Source organism: Nerophis lumbriciformis, linkage group LG28 (genome assembly GCF_033978685.3).
Source record: "Nerophis lumbriciformis linkage group LG28, RoL_Nlum_v2.1, whole genome shotgun sequence".
Taxonomy (NCBI): domain Eukaryota; kingdom Metazoa; phylum Chordata; class Actinopteri; order Syngnathiformes; family Syngnathidae; genus Nerophis; species Nerophis lumbriciformis.
The window spans coordinates 31,115,835-31,143,797 of record NC_084575.2 but is presented as its reverse complement, the minus strand read 5'-3'; the positions used below and the strand labels follow the sequence as shown (position 1 = coordinate 31,143,797).

General features: G+C 38.7%; 1 protein-coding gene across 1 annotated transcript; it reads right to left on the bottom strand.

Moving 5' to 3' along the window:
* Positions 1-367: 367 nt before the first annotated feature.
* LOC133571064 (ras-related protein rab7-like) lies at positions 368-26,608 on the bottom strand. Its single transcript, XM_061924071.1, has 6 exons — positions 26,231-26,608; positions 10,819-10,881; positions 10,603-10,729; positions 3,517-3,735; positions 3,295-3,423; positions 368-1,577 (listed from the first exon to the last, which is right to left on the bottom strand). Exons 2-6 carry the CDS (start codon positions 10,869-10,871, stop codon positions 1,485-1,487), a joined length of 621 nt encoding a protein of 206 aa, XP_061780055.1. The 5' UTR covers positions 10,872-10,881; positions 26,231-26,608; the 3' UTR covers positions 368-1,484.
* Between the last annotated feature and the right edge of the window lie 1,355 nt (positions 26,609-27,963).

Here is a 27,963-nt window from a genome sequence, read left to right as displayed (position 1 = left end):
ACAGTCGGCCTCCGTACCTCGTGGGGTTATTAAGTGCATGCACATCTTATGTGATTGAAATAATTTACCTTTTAAAGTCAGCCGGCCGTGTCCTCCCAGCAGGAGCCCAAGCCGACAGCCAGCAGCAAGATGATGAAGAACTGGCTGGCAGGTGGATCTTCAAAGAGGAAGGACTCGGACGCTGGTGGCAGTGAGGAAGATGGAGGAAAGGAGACACAGGCGGGAGCACTTCAGCAGTGGCTGCTGGGGGCTAACAAGAAAGCAAAAACACAGTAGAGCACGACTGCTTCATCTTTCAATTCTGGTTTATGTTCATTCTTGTATACATACCGCGTTCTGCTTCAAATAGAATTTCAGAGATAACCGCTTGTTGGATTTTGAGGATTTATTACCCTATTACTTGAAAGGCAAAGACATTTTTTGAAACATTGCTGCTATGCATTTATCATTATACCATGATGGACGCCTCTACTTCCACCACCTCATTCAAAGTTGCAGTCTGTTAGTGAATGTTTCTAATCTACAATGCATTTCAGTTTGAACAGAATTCTAGCAGACAAACACCTGATTGGTTAAAAGAAATGACAAGCACTTATAGTCGGCCAATCACAAGCAACTGGCAGTAAGACGTGGAGATTTACATCATATTTGTCTTCCCCCAACACATGATTGCAATTGTACAGTCAATAAAAAAAAACGCTTTGCTAATAATATGCTTATGAATATTTGTACTTTTCTTTTCAGCAGGTAAAAGAGACAAGCTTGTTTGAATTTAGTTCAGTCCCCAATGTTGATTACAAGAGGAACACAAAAACAGCTTGAGTTTGACCTTGCACTAACCTGAGCCTCAATGGGTTTTCCCGGGTTATTTTTAAACCTACACACTTGAAGAATTGTACTTGTCTTCATTGTCATCATGGTGTACCAATAAGCAACAAATCAATAGGCAGCATATTCACTGGATTTCACACAATCCAGTCCACCAAACTTGAACAAGTATTTACTTTATCAAGGTCTGCACCAGGCGGAGAGTGAAACAAAGCCACAACACAGATGTCTGAGCGGTGTTTCCTCTATTCAAGCGGTAGTCGGCATGTGAAAGTAAATATTACCACCACAGAACAACAACAAAAAAGGAACTAATTTAAATAAGTATGTGTGAGGACATAGTTTTGTTGATTGATATCAGAGTAAAAGAACTGATTGTGAAAGCAGCAATATTCATGGAACTGAAAACCCACCATTGTCACTGAAACATAACGAGGAAAAGACTGGAAAGGAAGAAACGTACAAATGTTTGTCGAAGGTGTTCTTTGGGCTAAGAAGCTCATACTTGATAGAAAATGTGTTTCCTCGACGGGAGGAGGGTGCAGCATGTTGGTTGTGTTGTACTTTATGAGTGGGATGCTGCTTGTATGTTGGGCTTTAGGGGTCAACACAGTGGGGGTATCTAGACAAGGCATGACGACCCTCTCTGGAGATCTTCAGCAGCTGCAGGGCTCTGCTGAAGGCTTGGCTCGCTCGTTCCTGTCCAGCTTGATCGGCTCTGGGAACTCGTACATTTCCACTTCGGTCTCCTGGGAGGAAATAAATGGGCGACATTCAGTACAGGCCAAAAGTTTGGACACACCTTCTCATTTCAATGCGTTTTCTTTATTTTCATGACTATTTACATTGTAGATTGTCACTGAAGGCATCAAAACTAGGACAACTGTGACGTGAAAACCATTTCAGGTTGAAGCTCATCGAGAGAATGCCAAGAGTGAAAGAACTCCGGCTTATTAGTGATTCCCAGAGCCCAAAAGAAGTCTGCGGGCTATAGAGCGTTTTCTATTCGGGCTCCAGTACTCTGGAATGCCCTCCCGGTAACAGTTAGAGATGCTACCTCAGTAGAAGCATTTAAGTCCCACCTTAAAACTCATTTGTATACTCTAGCCTTTAAATAGACCCCCTTTTTAGACCAGTTGATCTGCCGTTTCTTTTCTTTTCTGCTCTGCCCCCATCTCCCTTGTGGAAGGGGGGCACAGGTCCAGTGGCCATGGATGAAGTGCTGGCTGTCCAGAGTCGGGGCCCGGGGTGGACCGCTCGCCTGTGCATCGTTTGGGGACAGCTCTGCGCTGCTGACCCATCTCCGCTCTGGATGGTCTCCTGCTGACCCCACTATGGACTGGACTCTCACTATTATGTTAGATCCACTATGGACTAGACTCTCACTATTATGTTAGATCCACTATGGACTGGACTCTTACTATTATGTTAGATCCACTATGGACTAGACTCTCACTATTATGTTAGATCCACTATGGACTGGACTCTCACTATTATGTTAGATCCACTATGGACTGGACTCTCACTATTATGTTAGATCCACTATGGACTGGACTCTCACTATTATGTTTGATTCACTATGGACTGGACTCTCACTATTATGTTAGATCCACTATGGACTGGACTCTCACTATTATGTTAGATCCACTATGGACTGGACTCTCACTATTATGTTAGATCCACTATGGACTAGACTCTCACTATTATGTTAGATCCACTATGGACTCTCACTATTATGTTAGATCCACTATGGACTGGACTCTCACTATTATGTTAGATCCACTATGGACTGGACTCTCACTATTATGTTAGATCCACTATGGACTAGACTCTCACTATTATGTTAGATCCACTATGGACTGGACTCTCACTATTATGTTAGATCCACTATGGACTAGACTCTCACTATTATGTTAGATCCACTATGGACTCTCACTATTATGTTAGATCCACTATGGACTGGACTTTTACAATATTATGCTAGACCCACTCGACGTCCATTGCATCCGGTCTCCCTTAGAGGGTGTGGGGGCGGGGGGCACCCACATCTGCAGTCCTCTCCAAGGTTTCTCATAGTCATTCTCATTGACATCCCACTGGGTTGTGAGTTTTTCCTTGCCCTTATGTGGGATCTGAACCGAGGATGTCGTTGTGGCTTGTGCAGCCCTTTGAGACACTTGTGATTTAGGGCTATATAAATAAACATTGATTGATTGAAGAGTGTGCAAAACAGTAATCAGAGCAAAGGGTGGCTATTTTGAAGAAACTTGAATAAAAAACATGTTTTCAGTTATTTCACCTTTTTTTTGTTAAGTACATAACTCCACATGTGTTCATTCATAGTTTTGATGCCTTCAGTGACAATCTATAATGTAAATAGTCATGAAAATGAAAGAAAACACATTGAATGAGAAGGTGTGTTCGAAGTTAAGTTTTTCCCTATGACCACAGAGCAGACCGAGGTACCTGTTTGAGGGCATTGCGTGCAATGGTCTGGAAGGCCTGCTCCACATTGATGGCCTCCTTGGCGCTGGTTTCAAAATAGGGGATGTTGTTCTTGCTCTGACACCACGCCTGTGCCCTCTTGGTTGTAACCTGAACGTACAACAGAGGAGCCGCTTTAATATTTGGGGCTCAGATAATAATTCCTTACGGAGCTGGAAAAGTCAAAGTTAGCACTCTTGACACCTGTCTGTTCTCCAAGTCGATCTTGTTGCCCAGCACCACAAAGGGGAAGTTCTCTGGATCTCGAGGGCTGGCCTGGATCAAGAACTCGTCCCTCCAGCTGTCGAGAGTCTTAAAGGTGTTGGGGGCGGTCACGTCAAAGACCAGAACGCAACAGTCAGCGCCACGGTAGAACGCCACACCTAAAGACTGGAACCTTTCCTGACCTGCTGTGTCCCAAATCTAACAAACGAGAAGAAAAAATAATTTGATCAACTGAAGACCTAATTAGAGTAAGGATAAAGAAGTGTAAGGTGAAAACTACATTCATATAATTCAAAATCGGCTTTAGAAATGTTGACAATGAACCAATCTCCATAGCTTCAACATATGACTAATCAACAATCAATTGATTACTTATATGAAATCAATACATCTTTATCGCCATCACTTTTACATGATCAGCCTGTCAGTTTTTTGCGACACTTGTTCCAAAGGATTACAGCGGAACCTCGATTCACGAACGCCTCTATTTGCGTCCTTTTCGGTTGAAGAGTGCCAACCATGTCTGGTCAAATAAGATGCCAAAAACCAACCACTTTCATGTGGTATTAGACAGAAAGGAGGAACTTTTTTTCTCCTCCATTTGAAAACGTGGACGTTATCATCACTACTGTCTGATTCCAATCAATGCAAGTCATCAGAATCAGGTAATACACCAACTTATATTCTTGTCTTCATGAAAGAAAGGAATCTATATGTTAAACATGCATGTATATTCATTAAAACACCTTTAACATGTAAACAAAAACGGGAAAATAAATAAATATAAATTATATACTGTATATATAAATGTATATATATATATATATATATGATATGTGTGTGTGTATTAGAGATGCGCGGTTTGCGGGCACAACCGCGGAGTCCGCGGAGTCCGCGGATTATCCGCGGATCGGGCGGATGAAATTAAAAAAAATTAGATTTTATCCGCGGGTCGGGTCGGGCGGTTAAAATAAAAAAAAATTAGATTTTAAATAGATTCAGGCGGGTGGCAGTTAAACCAATTTGGAAATATATATACATAGTTAAATGTTGTTACCCACATACGAAAAACGAGCAGGCACCTGCAGCATATGCCACAACAGAAGAAAAAAAAAAAAGAGATGGACACTTTTACGGAGCGGAGAAGGGACGCCTCGCCGGGGTCCGGGACCGAGGCCCCTTCCCCCGAGAGGGCCCCACCGGGAGCTGTAGCTGAGGCGATCCGCGAGAAGGGCCCGACGCACGTCCAGGGTCACCACCGCGCCCACCGCACCGACACCCCGCCTCGTCCGCCTTCGCCGCGGCCGGCGTCACGCGCAGCAGGTAAGCAGCTTACCTGCTCGCCACCCCCGTGGCCGGGGGCTCGTAACAGGGGTCACTCCGCGCGCTCCGCCCGCGCAGCTTACCTGCCCGCCACCCCTGTTGCCGGGGGCGCGTAACAGGGGTCACTCCGCGCGCAGTGCGCTCACGAAAGGGGTGGGGCTCACCCTGGTTGATATAGACAGCAGGACGGTGGCCATGAAAGTCGGAACCCGCTAAGGAGTGTGTAACAACCCACCTGCCGAATCAACTAGCCCTGAAAATGGATGGCACTGGAGCGTCGGGCCCATACCCGGCCGTCGCCGGCAGCGAGACGCGCTTGGAGGTGCGCTCAGCGCGGCTCCCATATGATTGCGCACTGGTGTGCGTCTGGGTCGTGACAGCGTGGCACGCGAATGTCTGTGCTGCATTGGATCAGTCTTCTTTCTTTAACAGGCAAAAGCTTTATAACCTCACTAATGCTTTGCATCGTCTATATTAGATATATAACAACGGGCGGGTGCGGTTCTGATCAAATGTTAGGTCGGGTGGATGGCGGATGGTTGACGACTTTCTGATGCGGTTGCGGATTAAATAATTGCCTATCCGCGCATCTCTAGTGTGTATGTATATGTATATATGAGGTAGATCACTTCGACCTGGTCATTTATTAAGTAATTGATTAACGTTGAAAAACTTATTGGGGTGTTACCATTTAGTGGTCAATTGTACGGAATATGTACTGTACTGTGCAATCTTCTAATACAAGTTTCAATCAATCAATCAATGAATGCCTACTGAGCCTATGGTGCTGTTAAGTTATTGTGGCTCAATTTGCCTTCATTTTTTTTATTTTAATGTATTATTATTTAATATATATTATTGTTTTAATTGCTTAAGAGATATTCCTGGCTCTGAATTTGCTCACTGCTATTTTTATGTTTGTGTGCATTATTTGTTGCCGTCATCATTAAACGAACAGGTTACTCATCAGTTACTCAGTACTTGAGTATTTTTTTCACAACATACTTTTTACTTTTACTCAAGTAAATATTTGGGTGGCTACTCCTTACTTTTACTTGAGTAATACATCTCTAAAGTAACAGTACTCTTACTTGAGTACAATTTCTGGCTACTCTACCCACCTCTGGTCAAGGCTAGACCCAATTATTTATGTTAACATTGTTTCTTATGGGGAACTTTACTTCACTTTACCAACTTCAAGAACCAATTAAGTTTTCAAATGGAGGTTCCCCTGTACTTACATTCAAAGCAGACTCCCGTTTAGGTCAGTTATTCATTTATTGACAATTCTACAGTGGTTAATATCTCATGCGTGCAACTAGTACACTTTTTTTAATGCGATGTGAGCGTCGCAGCTGCAACAAAAATCACTTTTACTCTTGTGTTTTTACTTTATAGAATATTCACACTCACACAAGCACCCTCCCTCCCTGGCCTGCACTTACACTGAGCATTCCTGCTACAGTACGTTAGCTTATTTCTACACTTCCTGTACCGGTATTACTGCAATTGTAAAGACTTTCTGGATTTTGTACAGTCCTGTGTGCAAAGTTGCAGCTGTTAAATGACTTTCAAAAGGAGCAATCTTATTTATAAAAATGACAATTTTTTGTCATGCACACGAATGATGTTGCAGTTGAATGAGTGTGATGTGGGTTTGACTTTTTGATGATTTTCAGTCTTTGTATTCTATTTGCACTGTGAATGGTGTCGGATATATTGAAAAACCCGCGAGGAACGATCATAATACGATCATCATTTTTTGACTCCGCTAGGCTGTGCATGCATAGAATCATACTGTGCCATGGCCCACCTCTTACAGTCATGCCAGAGGAGGGGAAGCATACCGTGCTTGTATGCACGATGCATCTGGAAAGTATTTACAGTGCTTAATTTTTTCCACATTTTAATATGTTGCAGCCTTATTACAAAATGGAATAAATTCATTTGTATGCTCAAATTCTACACACAAAATAAAATAATGACTACTTTGTGTTTTAATTTAATACATTTGCAAACATTTCCAGTCTAGTGGAGATGGAACCGCATTACACCAGAAAGTAAGCGGCTATTAACAAGTAGACTGTTAAGAGTTAGAGAGAGGATAATATAAGTGTTGGCGTGTCAGCATTGTCGTGTCAGTACACAACACTTTAGTGGAGAGCGGATTGATCCATACATTGGTGGTGTTAGTACCAAGTATAGTATCAGCACATGATTGATACTATAGCATACCTGCCAACTTTTGAAATCAGAAAAACCTAGTAGCCAGGGTCCAGGGGTTGCAGGCCCCGGTAGGTCTAGGACAAAGTCCTGGTGGGGGGTTCAGGCTTCGCCCCCCCGACGCAAAATGATTATTAGCATTCAGACAGGTTAAAATGTTGCTAAAACCATCACTTTTCTATCAGTCACAGTGACTTTTCAAAACAAAAATATTACAGCAAAAATCATATGGGTTGATTGACATGTTTATTCTGTAAGCTAACTTCAATAGTTTGAAATTATTTTGACAGTTAATGCCAGTTATCCTGTCAACCTTTCACAAGACTTCAATTTGTTCATTGAAAGTATAAACAGTATAAACACTTTTTACAGTAAACAAATGGTAAAACAGTACTAAACAATTCCATTCAAAAAAAAATTGGTGTCATTATTAACTTTCTGTCCAAGCTTGTATAATCTACTGCCTTGTTCAATTGTAAAAAATATTCTGTGCCTAAAATTCACATTTCTATCACAATTATCATACTGTAAACATGGTAAGCTAACTTCATTAAAATTAATAGTCCTGTCAATAGCATGGAATTACAATTCAAATGTAGTTTTTTTGTAAGCCTTTCAAAAGAATTCAAAATATGAAAATTAATTTAAGCCATCAGACACTTGAAAAGTGGCACATCACATCTCTAATGTAATCATTTTAACTTTTCAACAGAAATAGCACTGCAAAAATATTAAGGACATACTTCTGTATTTTGGTAGTTATGCTCTCAACATTTAACAAGATTTCTTCAACTTGGACTTGAAAGCATAAATAGTATAAACACTTTTAACAGTATAACAGTACTAAACAATTCCAATAGATAACATTGGTGTCATTACCTTTTTGTGGCTAAAATCCAAATGTATTCTAGTCCATGCTCAATTATTGCCTCCGTAAATAAAACTTCGGCATTTATCACATCCAAAGAATCTGTTTGGGCGACGAAAAACGTTGAAAGTTTTCCACTTGTATCGCTAGCAACGGCATTAGACTTGTGTTTTTTGTCCCAACGTGGTCTTTTACATCGCTAATTCCTCCGTGTCCGATCGAAAAATCTTGTCTGCACAAGGTGCAATTCGCGTAGTTTTCACCCTTTTTGGAACGGATAATTATTCCCGGATAGGCTTTTGAATATTCTTCACGGAATGACTGCAGTTTTCTTTTCGGTTTAAGACTCGTTTGCGATTTTTCTCCGGCTGATTCCATGATCGTTCGCTCGTTTGGAAACAATGGCAACTGGTGCCTCGTGCTTGGCAGCGGTGCTATAAATAGCCTCGCGCATGGCATTCGGAATGGCTCGATAGGAAGTTACGGGAAGCAGTGTCGATTGTCATTGTTGTTACGCGATTTCGTGAATAAAACTTAAAAAAAAAATTTTTTTTTTAATGAATGAAAAACGGTATTTTTTATCACTGCAACCGTAACCCGGAATATGTTGATGAAAACCGTACTAATTACGGGAAAACCGGAGTAGTTGGCAGGTATGCTATAGTTTCTTAAACATTTTTTAGTTGTTTTTGTTAGTGTTAACAAAGATAGAGAATAATTACCTGGACACAGAAGGACTTTGAGGGCAAAAACCAAAGGATTTACCGCATTTACACACAATAAGCCGTTAACTTTTTCCCACGCTTTGAACCCTGTCTTCAATAAAAACTTTTCATAGAACACTGACAGAGACGCCGAAAAGGTGAGTTATTGCTTGTGCTATGGCGCCATCTTTTGGACTGTTATGCTCATTACAGGTGTTTTACAATATAACTAAAACAATTCTGACTTACTAAAACCGTCCCATGCGTGATGTCTGTAAGAGTGTTTTCGTGCATTTTCGTACGTGCTATTGTAATGTAATCACGCTAGCATTGTTAGCATTAGCAAATATGCTAACACATTCACAAGTGTCTATGTTAGTATTATTAACTTACAATGGCATTCTTTTTGTATTGTTTCAGTTTCGTAATTTAATCGAAACATCACCGTGGATGTATTGAGTCTGTTTAGCTGATTGGAGCACTAGCTTCCACAGCCAGTGGGCCCAAGATGATGACTTCTGTTTTATTTGATCAGCCGTTTTACTACCGTTTGGAAACAATGGTATGTAAATAAACATTTACAGAATCTTTTGCACCAATATATAACTATAGCTTATAGCAGTGTTTTTCAATGTTTTCTGAGCCAAAGCACATTTTTTTCATTGAAAAAATCTCGAGGCACACCACGAGCAGAAAACATTAAAAAATTAAACTCAGCAGCCGATATTGACATATGAATTCAAACCGTAACCAAGCATGCATCACGATAGCTCTTGTCTCAAAGTAGGTGTACTGTCATGACCTGTCACATCACGCCCTGACTTATTTGGAGTTTTTTGCTGTTTTCCTGTGTGTAGTGTTTTAGTTCTTTTCTTGAGCTCCTATTTTGTTGTTGATTGTCATGTACGGATGTACTTTGTGGACGCCGTCTGCTGCTCCACACGCTGTAAGTCTTTGCTGCCGTCCAGCATTCTGTTTTTGTTTACTTTGCAGCCAGTTCAGTTTTAGCTTCGTTTTGCATAGCCATCCCTAAACTTCAATGCCTTTTCTTAACGGCACTTGCCTTTTGTTTATTTTTGGTTTAAGCATTTGATACCTTTTTACCTGCACACTGCCTCCCGCTGTCGTTTGCATATTGTGATCAAGACAAACCATGTTCCCGACATCTACGAAGCAATTAGCTACCTGCTGCCACCTAATGATATGGAAGAGTATTACATGGTTACTCTGCCGATATCTAGACAGCACCGACACTCAACAACGGCACATTTGCGGATTATAATTACTGCTTTGCAAAAAAATATTTTTAATCTAATTAGCCTGTATCTCACGGCACACTAGTGTGCACAGTGCACAGTGGTTGAAAAACACTGGCTTATAGTACGGTGCGGCTAATATCTGCAAACATACTATTTCCTCTAAAATTTGGTGGGTGCGGCTTAAATACCAGTGCCCTCTCCAGCCCGGAAAATACGGTAAATGAGTAATAGATGGTAGTTTTGCGTTTGTTTAGTTTCTGTGTACTATTGACTTGTATTGAAAAAAGACAATAAAAACAAGTGAAGATATTGTTGATATTATTAAATTGTCAACTGCACTCATCATAAATGCATTTCAAAATGTACAGTTAATACTTGTGATCGATATTGATATCGGCGGATCTCACTAATGGAGGATCGGTATCGGAACGGGCAGCATAAACCCCTGATGAGAACATTACCTAATATTCATTAATATTTGTTCTGAAAAACAGAACATGATGCTAAAAGGTATTACCTCATCAAGTTTAAGTGCTATATATTCCTTTCTTTCTTGAGTATGTGCTCATGAAACACTATTAATATACATTATACATCAATATTTAATTGTGATTGAATCAAAATTATCCACAGCAACCCGGCAGTTATTCAGTTTAAAAAAGGGTTTAGACAGCCGTATTCTTAATACCTGCATTGTGACCAGTCTGTCGTCCACCATGACTTCTTTCGTCAAAAAATCCGCACCTATCGTGGCTTTGTACTGGTTACTAAACTTCTTATTCACATACTGGTTCATCAACGAGGTCTTCCCCACGCTAGACAGAAAGGACAAGGACACAGAAGTGTGATGGTGAGAGCAGATCAAGAAGCTGTAGTGGAAGCGAACCACTTGCAGCTCACTTACCCAGAGTCTCCAAGGATGATTACTTTGAGGAGTACTTTCTTCCTTGATGTCATCGTGTCTCTGCTGGAAGTACAAAGACAACACAGAGGGGTGAGATAAACACTGAAAACACAGTGCCTGCAGATGATGTGTTTAAGGCGAGCCCACCGATCTTACAGAAGCAGAACTGATACACAGATACGACCAGAAAAAACATGCATCGTCATTAGGATAAAGTGTCTTAAAATGCGGACGATGAGTATTACCGTTTGAAATTGTAACTGTAAAACCTTGACTGATTACTACACTTTAAAAACTCAGTCAGGGTTTACCCAAGATTGCCAAAATACATGGAGCGGTGGGGGCGTGGTTAGGGGCGTAATCACCATGACATCATTGTATAATGTACTATGATGAAAAAGGCTCAATAAGTGTGTGTGTGTGTGTATATATATATATATATATATATATATAAGCAATATATCTATCTGTACAGTAATCTATTTATATCTGCACCTTATTACTCTTTTATTCTGCACTACCATGAGCTAATGCAACAACATTTTGTTCTTATTTATAAATGATAAATGGGTTATACTTGTATAGCGCTTTTCTACCTTCAAGGTACTCAAAGCGCTTTGACAGTATCACCACATTCACCCATTCACACACTGATGGCGGGAGCTGCCATGCAAGGCGCTAACCAGCAGCCATCAGGACCAAGGGGTGAAGTGTCTTGCCCAAGGACACAACGGACGTGACTAGGATGGTAGAAGGCGGGGATTGAACCCCAGTAACCAGCAACACTCCGATTGCTGACACGGCCACTCTACCAACTTCCCCACGCCGTCCCTATTTGTACTGTAAAGTTAAAATTTGAATGACAATTAAAAAGGAAGTCTAAAGTCTAAGTCTATATACATTTAAAAACAAATCACTATTAATTAACATATATTTTATATTATATTGTACAACGTACTTTTTGGGATTTTTTTCTCATCTTTTTCTGGTGTTATTATAGACTGTACTCGTGTTTAGAACGCTACTTCTGTCCCTGACGAAAAAAAGCGAGCTGCAGCGAGCACAAAGTCACACTTGCTTGGCGCCGCTCCTCCAATTGGACGTTCGCTCCTTGAAAGCCGATTAATATTTGCACATGTTTAGATGGCTGTCTGCGGGTATATCTGGGAAACACACACCTGCCAACTTTTGAAATCAGAAAAACCTAGTAGCCAGGGTCCAGGGGCCACAGGCCCCGGTAGGTCCAGGACTAAGTCCTGGTGGGGGATTCAGGGGGGTCGCCCCCCGACGCAAAATGATTATTAACATTCAGACAGGTTAAAATGTTGCTAAAACCATCACTTTTCTATCAGTCACAGTGACTTTTCAAAAAAAAATATTACAGCAAAAATCATATGGGTTGGTTGACATGTTTATTCTGTAAGCTAACTTCAATAGTTTGAAATTATTTTGACAGTTAAGGCCAGTTATCCTGTCAACCTTTCACAAGACTTCAATTTGTTAATTGAAAGTATAAACAGTATAAACACTTTTTACAGTAAACAAATGGTAAAACAGTACTAAACAATTCCATTAAAAAAAAAATTGGTGTCATTATTAACTTTCTGTCCAAGCTTGTATAATCTACTGCCTTGTTCAATTGTAAAAAATATTCTGTGCCTAAAATTCACATTTCTATCACAATTATCATACTGTAAACATGGTAAGATAACGTCATTAAAATTAATAGTCCTGCCAATAGCATGGAATTACAATTCAAATGTAGTTTTTTTGTAAGCCTTTCAAAAGAATTCAAAATATGAAAAATGAATGAAAATTAATTTAAGCCATCAGACACTTGAAAAGTGGCACATCACATCTCTAATGTAATCATTTTAACTTTTCAACAGAAATAGCACTGCAAAAATATTAAGGACATACTTCTGTATTTTGGTAGTTATGCTGTCAACATTTAACAAGATTTCTTCAACTTGGACTTGAAAGCATAAATAGTATAAACACTTTTAACAGTATAACAGTACTAAACAATTCCAATAGATAACATTGGTGTCATTACCTTTTTGTGGCTAAAATCCAAATTTATTCTAGTCCATGCTCAATTATTGCCTCCGTAAATAAAACTTCGGCATTTATCACATCCAAAGAATCTGTTTGGGCGACGAAAAACGTTGAAAGTTTTCCACTTGTATCGCTAGCAACGGCATTAGACTTGTGTTTTTTTGTCCCAACGTGGTCTTTTACATCGCTAATTCCTCCGTGTCCGATCGAAAAATCTTGTCTGCACAAGCTGCAATTCGCGTAGTTTTCACCCTTTTTGGAACGGATAATTATTCCCGGATAGGCTTTTGAATATTCTTCACGGAATGACTGCAGTTTTCTTTTCGGTTTAAGACTCATTTTTCTCCGGCTGATTCCAAGATCGTTCGCTCGTTTGGAAACAATGGCAACTGGTGCCTCGTGCTTGGCAGCGGTGCTATAAATAGCCTCGCGCATGGCATTCGGAATGGCTCGATAGGAAGTTACGGGAAGCAGTGTCGATTGTCATTGTTGTTACGCGATTTCGTGAATAAAACTTTAAAAAAAAAAATTTTTTTTAATTAATGAAAAACCGTATTTTTTATCACTGCAACCGTAACCCGGAATAGGTTGATGAAAACCGTACTAATTACGGGAAAACCGGAGTAGTTGGCAGGTATGGAAACATTAAAGTTATTAAAGTTATGATCCCAAACACACCGTCGTCCGTGCCTGAAAGCAGCACAGATTGGCGGAGAATGATAAGTGTTGTGTGCCCGGGGAAGAACGGAGACGAAAGTGTTTGTACAGAGTAAAACATGTTGGAATTAGGCCGGATATTATCATAAGATCGGCAATAAAAGTTAAAAATGGCGTAATACTTTGTGTGACTTCTTCTGGAGGCTTTACAATGTATTATTTTAAAAATATATATATTTTCAAGCTGTGGCGGCTATGATTTTACCGTGGCGTTGCACCACGTTTAGTTACATAAAAGGGAAACCTTGTCAGTTATATTCCTCATTCACTAAAGCAGCAGCTAGCACACTAATTTCTGTCCAGATTAAATGCTAACATGAATACAAGACACATTAACATTTAAAAAATAAAACTTCCTTCAAAGATGTCAGTGCGTGTATATAACATTTGGAGCACATTGAACAATATCGTAATAAATTTTGGTCACAATACCCGCAATATGATATTTTCATATCGTTACATCTCTAATTGTTATCGATGTACTACAAAGCAAGAATGGTGAGGCACAATAGAACAAAACTATTCATTTACACTAAAGTGTATTGTTTAACTAAGAGTTGTTATTTTTGTGATTGTTTTGAAAAACGTTGCAAGCACAGATTTGAAGACATTCACAATGCTGAAAATCTCCTCCAAACTGTTGTACAAGTTGAACCTCCATAGTTGAATGATCCTAAAGCAAGGGGTGTGCAAAGTCCGTATTTCTTTCTTAATTAGCCTGCGGCTTAATCTTAAAATAAAATTACACACGGCACACAGCAGAGTATTATAAAATATGATCACGGCCAACATGTAAACAAAACAATTTAAAAGTCGTCATTCAAGATTTTACACAAAAGCCTTAATTATGTTCTTTTAGCTGCTATGGCACTCCCTTTTTTCCTGACAGTGAGGAACCATTATTTTTGTTGACTAGTGTTGCGTTTTGGACCAGTTGTTCCTCCCAGGGAATTCAAGTCACAATTCGCTCCCAAGCTCTTTACGACACTTTAAAGCTGAGTTGAAAAACCACCAGAGACAGAATAGGTATTTTGTTGTATATTCTCAAAGCTTTGCCAATATACCTTGATTGAGACCAGTCTAAACCTCGAACATTCTATTGCGCCTCCCAAAATGGTCTGTCCTCCCAACGCCAAAAACCCCTTCTTTCCTTCCCCCTCCCTAGCCATAATACAAGCACAACGTCTCCTTAGCCATAATACATTCCAAAGAACTCAAGGTTAACACACACAGTATACTTGCTGACAAAGCATCAAGAGAAGAAATGGAAAACACGAGCTGTTTTCAAATATGACTAAGAAATAAAAGAAGTACAACTTAAATTCGGATATAGTAAATATCTGCCTCCGACACTAGCTATTTAGCTTCCTGTGTAAGTAGTAAATAAAAAATGGTAGATGAAGTGACATCCGGATCGTTGTTGGAGATGGAACTAATCAATGAGGTATTTGATTTTTTCCTGCACTTTTGCAGGAGGGGAAAAACAGTAAAGGGAAATTATGTGTTAAAAAACAACGCAATGTTTGATTTTCCCCCCAGTATGTGTTCAAGCAAGCTCTACTGAATGGTTTGGAGGGGGAGGTGTGAGCCATGATGCTATGGCATGATGAATGAAGCCTCATTACTGATAACTTTTGATTTCATCACCTTGAAAACAAAGCTGAGCTATTTTCTTTTAAATACATCCAACTGATTAGCTATCTTGACCTACATTGGATTGGTTTTAGAGAGTTGGGTTAACAAAAGGTGAAGAATATCATAATTAAAGTGGCGGCTGCATCATTCAGTGGAAGACATTTAGACACCTCTGATTCATGGCGAATATATTCACGAAAAACACAACCAAAGTTGCACAAGTTATGTATGTGACACAAGAGAGCAGCATATGATGATAATATTTTGCTGTAATAACTTATAAATAGTTCCTAAGCAATTAGAAAGACACCCACACAGTGTTTGTTTTACTAGTACCGGTACTTTGGTTTGTGTGGCGTTTCACCATCCACACAAAAACAGAACAGTTAGAATTTGATTGTCTCCATTATACAAGATTCTTATGTAAAACAGGGTTTTTGTTCTCCTTTGGACAACAAAGGCCTGCAGTCAACTCTGGAGGTTCTCACTGAATTCAAAGCTATTAAAAAAAGAATAGGATACAAAAAAAACAAAAAACAACCACAGTCACAAGCAGTGTTGGGACTAACGCGTTACAAAAGTAACGCGTTACTGTAACGCCGTTAGTTTCGGCGGTAACTAGTAATCTAACGCGTTATTTTTTATATTCAGTAACTCAGTTACCATTAGGTGTGGTTGGTATCAACACTTCTGTCATCAACAATCAGCATCAACAATTGCATCATCAGAGAAATGGACATTGAAACAGTGTAGGACTGACTTGGTAGGATATGTATACCAAGTAGTGGACACAGAGAGAGAGATCAGAAAGTATAAGAAAAAATGTCTACATTTGATTATTTACAATCCGAAGAGGTATTATGTGGAAGGGAGGGTGTTAGTTTAAGGTTGTAGTTGCCTGGAGATGTTCTTTTAGTGCGGTTTTGAAGGAGGATAGAGATGCCCTTTATTTTACACCTGTTGGGAGTGGATTTCATATTGAAGTGGCATAGAAAGACAATGAGTTAAGACCTTTGTTAGTTTGGAATCTGGGTTTAACGTGGTTAGTGTTAGTGTTATTATGCTGTTTGTTACTTATGTATGTTATGTTGCAGCTATTTAAAATAGTTTTGTCAATTTGTTCTGGCCTGAAATAAATTGGCCCTTTGAAACATATCTTTGTCTTTGTGTGTTGTATGTAGACCACATTGCTTAGCAGAGTTCAGTGATGCAAATGCCTGTCAAGTTGATCAACACATTGTATTATTCTCCAGTGCAATAACAGTACCGTACTGAAATGAAGGCTAAAAGGGCATTAATGGGAGCTTTAAAAACAAAAAGTAGAAGAAGTAACTAAATAGTTACTTTTCACAGCAACACATTACTTTTTGGTGTAAGTAACTGAGTTAGTAACTGAGTTACTTTTGAAATAAAGTAACTAGTAACTGTAACTAGTTACTGGTTTTTAGTAACTAACCCAACACTGGTCACAAGACAGCATAAAGAATGAAAGCGTTGCTCGTGTTAATCATTACATGTCCATATTGTTCTGAGAACAGATGAGTATACAGTATGTCTACCAGGGCTGCAACAAATACACAGCTAAATCAATTATTTGATTAGAAAAAAGCTTTGTTTTATACTACGTTGCTTCGATTAACCGTTTAATAAATGCATAGGTGGGTAGTAACGCACTCCGTTACATCTACTTGAGTAACTTTTGGGATAAATTGTACTTCTAAGAGTAGTTTTAATGCAACATACTTTTACTTTTACTTAAGTATATTTATAGAGAAGGAACGCTACTTTTACTCCGCTACTTTTATCTACATTCAGCTCGCTACTAATTTTTATCGATCTGTTAATGCACGCTTTGTTTGTTTTGGTCTGTCAGACAGACCTTCAAAGTGCCTGCCTTACTGGTGACGTTTCACTTCGTTCCACCAATCAGATGCAGTCACTGGTGACGTTGGACCAATCAAACAGAGCCAGGTGGTCACATGACCTGACTTAAACAAGTTGAAAAACTTATTGGGGTGTTACCATTTAGTGGTCAATTGTACGGAATGTGTACTGTACTGTGCAATCTAATAATAAAAGTTCCAATCAATCAATCAAAAGTGTGAAGGAAAAAAGATACTTGTTTTATTTCAACCGTACCGTCAAAAGCCTCAATACTGACCGCACATGAGGACGTTCCTGTCTTCACAATAAAAGTGCCGCGCCATTGCGCCTGCGCTTTCAAAACAAGAGTCTCCGAAAGCCAGCGTAAACAAGCTAGCAAGCTACGGAGTTTGACACCAATATATTTCTTGTAAAGTGTATAAAAACGAATATGGAAGCTGGACAAATAGGATGCCAAAAACCCACCACTTTCATGTGGTATTAGGCAGGAAGGAGGAACTTTTCTTCTCCTCCATTTGAAAACGTGGACGTTATCATCACGACTGTCTGATTACAATCAACGCAAGTCATCAGAATCAGGTAATACACCAACTTATATTCTTGTCTTCATTAAAGAAAGGAATCTATATGTTAAACATGCATGTATATTCATTAAAACACCTTTAACATGTAAACAAAAACAGCAAAATAAATACTTATAAATTATATGCTGTATATATCAATGTATATGTATGTATATATATATATATATATATATATATATATATATATATATATATATATATATATATATATATATATATGTATGATATGAGTGTGTATGTTACTCATCAGTTACTCAGTACTTGAGTAGTGTTTTCACAACATACTTTTTACTTTTACTCAAGTAAATATTTGGGTGACTACTCCTTACTTTTACTTGAGTAATAAATCTCTAAAGTAACAGTACTCTTACTTGAGTACAATTTCTGGCTACTCTACCCACCTCTGAATAAATGTAATTTATTTTTTTATTTTTTTAAATATAGTCCCGATCGCACGGAAAGCCCAGAATTTTAAATGTGCAGACAAAGTATTTGCAGCGCCCTTGTATAAGAGCGCAGTGGTGGGTCAAAAGCGACGTTTTATCATTTTGTTTTTAAAAATGCATGCATGTTAAAAGTGGAGTTTCAATGTTGATGATATGCATTCATTACAAGAAAAGAATTAATGTTACTACAAGCAGAAAAATATAAACTACTTTTCTTAAAATACGCATTCAGGCTTAAGACATTACTGTAGGGTGCAATTGACATCAAGTTTTTAATTAATGTGATGAGGCGGAGTTTTTTTCCCTCTGCAATCACCGGCATTTGAGTGACAGACATGTTCGCCAATCAGAATTGTTGAGGCTCGCATTTTTTTGTCTCACGTTTCAAACAGGGAGAAAGGTTTCACTCTCTACAGCGTTCAACAGTAAAATTAACCGAACAGAGTGAGCCCTTTTTTCACTCGTCGACAATCTTCATCTCTGTACACGCAGAGGAAGCACAGGCCGACAGCCTTGCCAGTAAGAAGTTCTGCTAGGTAACAAAAATTAGGAGGAAGGAAATATGATTACAAAGCCAAATGTGCCGTTGTGGGAATATTTCAGCTTCAAATTGGATGGGCAATATACGCCCATCAACAGACGAACAAGTGAGAATGCTGTGATCACAGAAATGAGTCAATTTTATTTTTATTTATTTAGGATAACAAATGTATTTACCCTCCAATTACGGTAAAATCATAAACAATTCTACAGTAATGACAAATAAATGTTTATACCCTATTAAATACTTATTTGCATTATTAGGGCCCGCATGGCCCATTGCATAAGGACTCCCTTTGGGAGTCCTTATGCAATGGGACATAAGGACCTATTGAATTTATAAGGTTTTATTATTATTCTTTCTTATTCCGCAGCTTTGCGCGGTACTTTGACCCTCTTAACATGCTTCAAAACTCACCAAATTTGACGCACACATAAACTCGAACAAAACTCTTTAGTAAAAAAACCAAACACCAAAACTCAAAATTGCGCTCTAGTGCCCCCCTTTAGTAAAAAAACCAAACCCCAAAACTCAAAATTGCGCTCTAGCGCCCCCTACCAAGTAAACTTTCTCTAACTCCCAGTACGAATGTCGTAGAGACATGAAACCTCTATGTAGGGCTCACTTAGACTTAAATTTAATTAATTTATTTCCTCGGCCAAAAATCAACAGGAAGTTGGCAATTCCCCCTTCAAGACAAAAAAGTACTAAAAACAGTCACTTTTGCCTCTTTGAGCTGTAATTTGACCCCCTTAACATGCTTCAAAACTCACCGAACTGAACACATACATCAGGACTGGCAAAAATTGCCATCTAATAAAAAAACCTAACCCCAAATCTCAAAATTGTGCTCTAGCGCAATTTTTTAATGAAACGCACAAAAAACTGCTCCTCGGATGAAAAAACTGACAAAACTGCCTGTAACTCTCCCTGGGAAGGTCGGAGAGACATGAAACAAAAACCTCTATGTATGTCTCACTTAGACCTACATTTCATAAATTGACAACCCCCAGCAAAAATCAACAGGAAGTTTGCTATTCCCCCTTCAAAACAAATGTTTTGTAAAAACCGGTCACCTTCCTTCAAAAACTATCTCCTCTGAGCGCGTTTGTCGTTTCGGCTTCAAACTAACACAGGAGAGAGATTAAACCCTTGTGTATAAAATAACAGAACAGCGTTTTAATACCTGCTCCGGTTTTGATTTTATGACCCTTCAAAGACCCGCTGCGCTGATGCTGCTGCGCTGCTGTTTTTTTAAGATGGCTGCTTAAAAGCAGGAAGCACCAACGTGCCCACACAATGCAGACAAGGTAGGTACACTAGACAAAAGTCTTGGGACACTTCAGACTAAAAGTAGACAAAAGTATTGGGACACTTAGGACTAGCACCTGCCAAATACGCGGGCCCGACCAATGCTGCTTGCAGCTTTAATTATTATATATATCATGATTACATTACATTATAAATACGGTATAGTTGTTTTTATCAGTTCAATTTAAGTGTGTGATGTAGACAAAAGCTTGGAGAAGTGTTGTCCCGATACCAAAATGTATTTCGATACGTTGATACTATTCTAAATAAAGGGGAACACAAAAAAATTGCATTAGTGGCTTTATTTTAACTAAAAATCTTAGGGTACATTAAACATATGTTTCTTATTGCAATTCTGTCCTTAAATAAAATAGTGTTAAATAGTTGTCTTTTAGTAGTAAGTAAGCAAACAGAGGCTCCTAATTTAGCTGCTGATGTATGCAGTAACATATTGTGTCATTTATCTACCTATTATTTTGTCAAAATTATTAAGGACAAGTGGTAGAAAATGATTTATTAATCTACTTGTTCATTTACTGTTAATATCTGCTTACTTTCTCTTTTAACACCGGTACTTTTTAAAAGGCGGTATAGTACCGAGTATGATTCATTAGTATCGCGGTATTATACTAATACGGGTATACCGTACAACCCTAGCTTGGAGTCTCTCTGCATAAAGCCACATTTTTTTCCAAGTAAATAATTGCATCGTGTTCCAATGTGTGGCACCTTGAGACTTCAGAGGAACACTCGCTATTTTTGCAGTTTTATGCATTTTTATTCATAAAAATCGTAAATTGAATCTATATCTATGAATATTCTGATTCATCCAGGTCCTATGTGTCAAAATCAAGGCCCGCGGGCCGGATTAATGAATGATCTATGGCCCCCGGGATGATATTTGATTAGTATTAGAAGCCCGATTGTAGCTGAGATAGGCTCCAGCGCCCCCGCGACTCCAAAAAGGGAATAAGCGGTAGAAAATGGATGGATAGAAGCGGCCCGCAGGCCACAGCCACCTGCTGCTGTTTTGCACGCACCAATACTCCATCAGTGTTGGCGCTAGGGATTTTCAAAATGTGGTACCAGGGACCCCATCAAGTCATAAAAATGGGGTCCCTTAGTACATTTTTGGGGTTCCACTTTTTTGTAAACGTTTTGAAAACAAATGATAAATGTATGCATTATCCTGTTGTATCTCACATTCTATATTGTGTTTTGGAAAAAGGTTGTCATAAACGTTACTTAATGCATTAAAAATAAAAATTACAAAATAAAAATGTTTTATGCATATGTAAATTTATTCAGTTGTAAACATTCATTCACTTTCTTCTTTCCTTTATGGATCTAAACGTTACCTCTGCCGGGATTCTCTTCTATATTTTTATTGTAATATTTTCAGAATGTGTTTGTTCTAATTTCGGCCTTAGAAAGACAACGAAAACAATCCGATGTTGTCTTTATTTTTTAGTTTTAATGGCATGATTTTAGTTGTCCGGCCCGCGTGTGCGCGGATTGAGTTTGAGTTTATTTGGAACATGCATGCATACGTACTTTTCAGAGGCGGTATGGTACCGAATATGATTCATTAGTATCGCGGTACTATACTAATACCGGTATACCGTACAACCCTACTAGTTACTATGGTAATCTACATCACAGCAGGTCAGACGAGGCACCAAGCAGTGTGGGTGGGGAGCGTTTCCACAGAGTGTTTCCAGAGAAACCAGCCTGAAATGCGGGTGTCAGGGACAGATGCGGAAGGAGATTTTTACAAGAAAGTTTTCAAGCTTAGTGACATATCAGATATATCAGATTGTAGGTGTTTTTTGTTTTTTCTAGCCTTCACGTTCATATTTCGCTGTGTTTTTGCATTTGGATTGATTGTAAAATATGCCGATTGAGAGGGGGTGTGACGTTCATGTGTTCTCAATATTCAGGGTTTTATCGTTCATACAAACATTTAAAATTACATTCCGTTTTTAAGGCGATCTGTCGTAACATTTTTAGCATTCAATCAGACTTTATTGTGAGGTTTTGTATTAGTTTTCCTAAAAATAGATATACCAGTCCCCAAACACATTTTTTTCTCTAAATTTGGCCCCCCGAGTCAAAATAATTGCCCAGGCTTGGTCTAGAACATGTTTTGCTTTATTCATTATTGATGCGTTTCTTGTGTTGTATATTTTTTACATGAGATTTCCAGTCCAATGTTCCTCCCTGAGCTTAAATGAGTTCTACACCCCTGATCCAGGTCATTGCAATCTCATAGCATTCAATAGTGATGGGTCCGGCAACACCGATGCATCGACGCATGCGTCGAGCTCATAGAGCGAAACCCTGTGTCGGTGCGCGTACCGCTTTTAGAAAGTCACGTGACCGATCATGAGCTGTTTTGGTCACGTGACCGATACGCGAACTGTGTCGCACTGACGCCTCCTCTGTGCCCTGTGAGCGGGTCTTTTCTACAGCCGGAGAAATAATAACTAAGAGAAATCGTCTAAAATGCAATACGTCGGAAAAACTTTTTTTTTTTTTAAATAAAAATGTGTAAAAAAATTGTATTAAAAAAATTCCCAGTCCACAATCATCCACAACACGTTCTCTTAGATTTCCATGTTATGATACATGTTCACAGTATTTATTGACTGTATCTAAAAAAGATAAAAATATATTTTTATTTAAATGAAGATATGAAATAATCCTAAATGAAATACAATGACTTGGTTTATATTATTGTATATACTAGGGCAGGGGTCACCAACGCGGTGCCCGCGGTCACCAGGTAGCCCGTAAGGACCAGATGAGTCGCCCGCTGGCCTGTTCGAAAAATAGCTCAAAGAGCAGCACTTACCAGTGAGCTGCCTCTATTTTTTAAATTGTATTTATTTACTAGCAAGCTGGTCTCGCTTTGCTCGACATTTTTATTTCTAAAAGAGACAAAACTCAAATAGAATTTGAAAATCCAAGAAAATATTTTAAAGACTTGGTCTTCACTTGGAATAAGCGGTAGAAAATGGATGGATGGATGGGTCTTCACTTGTTTAAATAAATTCATTTATTTTTTACTTTGCTTCTTATTACTTTTAGAAATACAATTTTAGAGAAAAAATACAACCTTAAAAATGATTTTAGGATTTTTAAACAAATATACCTTTTTACCTTTTAAATTTCTTCCTCTTCTTTCCTGACAATTTAAGTCAATGTTCAAGTAAATTTTTTTTTTTTTAATTGTACAGAATAATAAATATTTTAGCTTCTGGTTTTTCGACGAAGAATATTTGTGAAATATTTCTTCAAACTTACTATGATTAAAATTCAAAAAAATTATTCTGGCAAATCTAGAAAATCTGTAGAATCAAATTTAAATCTTATTTCAAAGTATTTTGAATTTCTTTTAAAAATTTTGTTCTGGAAAATCTAGAAGAAATACTGATTTGTCTTTGTTAGAAATATAGCTTGGTCCAATTTGTTAAATATTCTAACAAAGTGCAGACTGGATTTTAACCAATTTAAAACATGTCATCAAAATTCTAAAATGTATCTTAATCAGGAAAAATTACTAATGATGTTCCATAAATAATTTTTTTAATTTTTTTAAAAAGATTCAAATTAGCTAGTTTTTCTCCTTTTTGTCGGTTGAATTTTAAAGAGTCGAAATTGAAGATAAACTATGTTTCAAAATTTTATTTTAATTTTTTTCGTGTTTTCTCCTCTTTTAAACCGTTCAATTAAGTGTTTTTTTCATCATTTATTCTCTACAAAAAACCTTCCGTAAAAGGAAAAAAAAAAAAGTACGACGGAATGACAGACAGAAATACCCATTTTTTTATATATATAAATGTATTTATTTAGGTATTCTTGTTTAACTCACACTTACGTGTAACTTACAAATGACAATATATTTATTTATTTAAGTGTGTATCAAACTGGTAGCCCTTCGCATTAATCAGTACCCAAGAAGTAGTTTTTGGTTTCAAAAAGGTTGGTGACCCCTGTACTAGGGCATCAAATCAGTGTCAGTTGAGTCGGTCCATAGGTTGCCTGTAGGGATTTTTAATGTCCAGCAGATGTCAGTATTTAGTGACACAGTATCGACACAGTATCAATACAGTTTTGCAATGTGTCGAAACGCTTCATGACGCCTCATCAACCCATCACTAGCCTTCAATATATCGCAATTGGACTGTTGTGGTTACGTAAATTGAATCGTAATTGCAATTTTGGGTAGAAAAATTGCAATGTTTTTTTCCCCCTTAAAATCCTGCAGGCCTATCATTTTAGTGTGCAATGTGACATAGTCACACAGCTGGAGAGACCAGAGTCCACAACTCTTACCTGATTGAGTCATCAGCAGAGGTGGGTAGAGTAGCCAGAAATTGTACTCAAGTAAGAGTACTGTTACTTTAGAGATTTATTACTCAAGTAAAAGTAAGGAGTAGTCACCCAAATATTTACTTGAGTAAAAGTAAAAAGTATGTTGTGAAAAAACTACTCAAGTACTGAATAACTGATGAGTAACATACACACACATATCATATATATATATATATATATATATATACACACACACACACATATATACATATATATATATACACATATATATATATATATATACATATATATATATATATATATATATATATATACATACATTGATATATACAGTATATAATTTATATTTATTTATTTTGCCGCTTTTGTTTACATGTTAAAGGTGTTTTAATGAATATACATGCATGTTTAACACATATAGATTCCTTTCTTTCATGAAGACAAGAATATAAGTTGGTGTATTACCTGATTCTGATGACTTGCATTGATTGTAATCAGACAGTAGTGATGATAACATCCACATTTTCAAATGGAGGAGAAAAAAAAGTTACTCCTTTCTGTCTAATACCACATGAAAGAGGTTGGTTTTTGGCATCTTATTTATTCAGCTTCCATATTCGTTTTTATACACTTCACAAGAAATACATTGGCGGCAAACTCCGTAGCTTGCTAGCTTGTTTGCGCTGGCTTTCGGAGACTCTTGTTTTGAAAGCGCAGGCGCAATGGAGCGGCACTTTTATTGTGAAGACAGGAACTGTGCAGTCAGTCTTTAGGCTTTTGACGGGATGTACGGTTGAAATAAAAAATGGTCTTTTTTCCTTCACAGTTTTGATTGATTGATTGGAACTTTTATTAGTAGATTGCACAGTACAGTACATATTCCGTACAATTGACCACTAAATGGTAACACCCGAATAAGTTTTTCAACTTGTTTAAGTCTGGTCATGTGACCGCCTGGCTCTGTTTGATTGGTTCAACGTCACCAGTGACTGCATCTGATTGGTGGAACGGAGTGAACGTCACCAGTGACTGCATTTGGTAAAACGCAGGCACTATGAAGGTCTGTCTGACAGACCAAAACAAACAAAGCGTGCATTAACAGATCGATAAAAATTAGTAGCGAGTAGCGAGCTGAATGTAGATAAAAGTAGCGGAGTAAAAGTAGTGTTTCTTCTCTATAAATATACTCAAGTAAAAGTAAAAGTATGTTGCATTAAAACTACTCTTAGAAGTACAATTTATCCCAAAAGTTACTCAAGGAGATGTAACGGAGTAAATGTAGCGTGTTACTACCCACCTCTGGTCATCAGACCAGTTGTTCAGTTTGGCAATCTGCTTTTGGAAAAAGACAGTCCTAGTGTTTTGCTTCCTCTTACACCATCTGACGTTATTATTGGCAAATGATGCCTACCTAGAGGTTGTAAACGAAGCAAAGACTGCTGCTAATCTGCACCCCATGACAATGTGTCAGGGACGGATCACATGGTTGGAAAACACACGGCTAATGGAAGCATGACTTGGCAAGCAGCGTTAAGTTAGCACAGCCTCCTCAACGTTCAATGGGGACTTGTTTAATGAGCTAAAATCACAAATGGTTGTGTCCTGTTAATACATCCATTTTTTTTTACCGCTTGTCCCTTTCTAAATAGAATAATGCGCCGTCATTCTTCCCTTGCCATGAAGACGCTCGTTAGCAAACCTGAAAGGACGTACCTCAAAAATGTTTATCACAGATATAAAAATAAATACTTTTTTTGTATTATTATTGGAGGCATGGCGTTTTTTTTTTTAGAAACTATTACGTATTAGTAAAATTCATCCAGTCATCGATTCAGTGAGAACGTGACACGATTAGGATAAACAAAAACAAAAAAACAGTAAAAGACTAAAAATCTTACCTGTGAGACGATACCTTTGTTAAAAAAAAAAAAAAAAAAAAAAAAAAAAATGGAAAGTGAATTTTCTTCGAGGGCTAGCTAGCTAGGTTCAGCTAAAAGAGCTAGCAGTTCCTTTAAATGTCTTTCGTCGCGAAACTAGCGGTTTGGAGCCTCGACGTCGTCCGAAATACACGACCACAGGAGCGACTTTCCTCGTCAAAACACACCGCCGTCAATGCCAATGTCTATTTATCGCTCGGTGTGCCGGCGCGGCGTGATGCAACCGTGTCTTGTTGTCGTTGACGTTGGCTTTTCTCTCCCCCCCGTCAAGCTAACATGCTAACGCGCTAGCCTCGCTCGCTAACACTTCCTCCAAAACAAGCTGCGTCGGAGGCGATGACGTCACACGCTGGCTACGCCTTGCTCAGCTGAGGACAAAAACACCCGTGGACACTTTTTTTTTTTTTTTTTTTGAGTGGAAATAGAGGCAAGGGTGTCAAACTCATTTTTAGCTCAGGGGCCGCATGGAGGGAAATGAGTGCACACTAAAATCATGGCATTAATCAATCAATCAATCAATGTTTATTTATATAGCCCTAAATCACAAGTGTCTCAAAGGGCTGCACAAGCCACAACGACATCCTCGGTACAGAGCCCACATAAGGGCAAGGAAAAACTCACCCCAGTGGGACGTCGATGTGAATGACTATGAGAAACCTTGGAGAGGACCGCATATGTGGGTAACCCCCCCCCCCCCTCTAGGGAGACCGAATGCAATGGATGTCGAGTGGGTCTAACATGATATTGTGAGAGTCCAGTCCATAGTGGATCCAGCATAACAGTAAGAGTCCAGTCCACAGTGGGGGCAGCAGGAAACCATCCCGAGCGGAGACGGGTCAGCAGCGCAGAGATGTTCCCAACCGATATACAGGCGAGCGGTCCACCCCGGGTCCCGACCCCGGGTCCCGACCCCGGGTCCCGACCCCGGACAGCCAGCACCCCATCCATGGCCACCGGACCTGTGTGTCTCCCCTTCCACAAGGGGTAGGGGGGAGCAGAGGAGAAAAGAAAAGAAACGGCAGATCAACTGGTCTAAAAAAAGAGGGGGCTATTCAAAGGCTAGAGTATACAAATGAGTTTTGAGATGGGACTTAAATGTTTCTACTGAGGTAGCATCTCTAACTGTTACCGGGAGGGCATTCCATAGTACTGGAGCCCGAATAGAAAACGCTCTATAGCCCGCAGACTTTTTTTGGGCTCTGGGAATCACTAATAAGCCGGAGTTCTTTGAACACAGATTTCTTGCCGGGACATATGGTACAATGCAATCGACAAGATAGGACGGAGCTAGACCGTGTAGTATTTTATACGTAAGTAGTAAAACCTTAAAGTCACATCTTAAGTGCACAGGAAGCCAGTGCAGGTGAGCCAGTATAGGTATATATATAGGTATATATGTATATAAAAGTACAGTATATACAGTATAGGCGTAATATGATCAAACTTTCTTGTTCTTGTCAAAAGTCTAGCAGCCGCATTTTGTACCAACTGTAATCTTTTAATGCTAGACATAGGGAGACCCGAAAATAATACGTTACAGTAATCGAGACGAGACGTAACGAACGCATGAATAATGATCTCAGCGTCGCTAGTGGATAAAATAGAACGAATTTTAGCGATATTACGGAGATGAAAGAAGGCCGTTTTTGTAACACTCTTAATGTGTGATTCAAAGGAGAGAGTTGGGTCAAAGA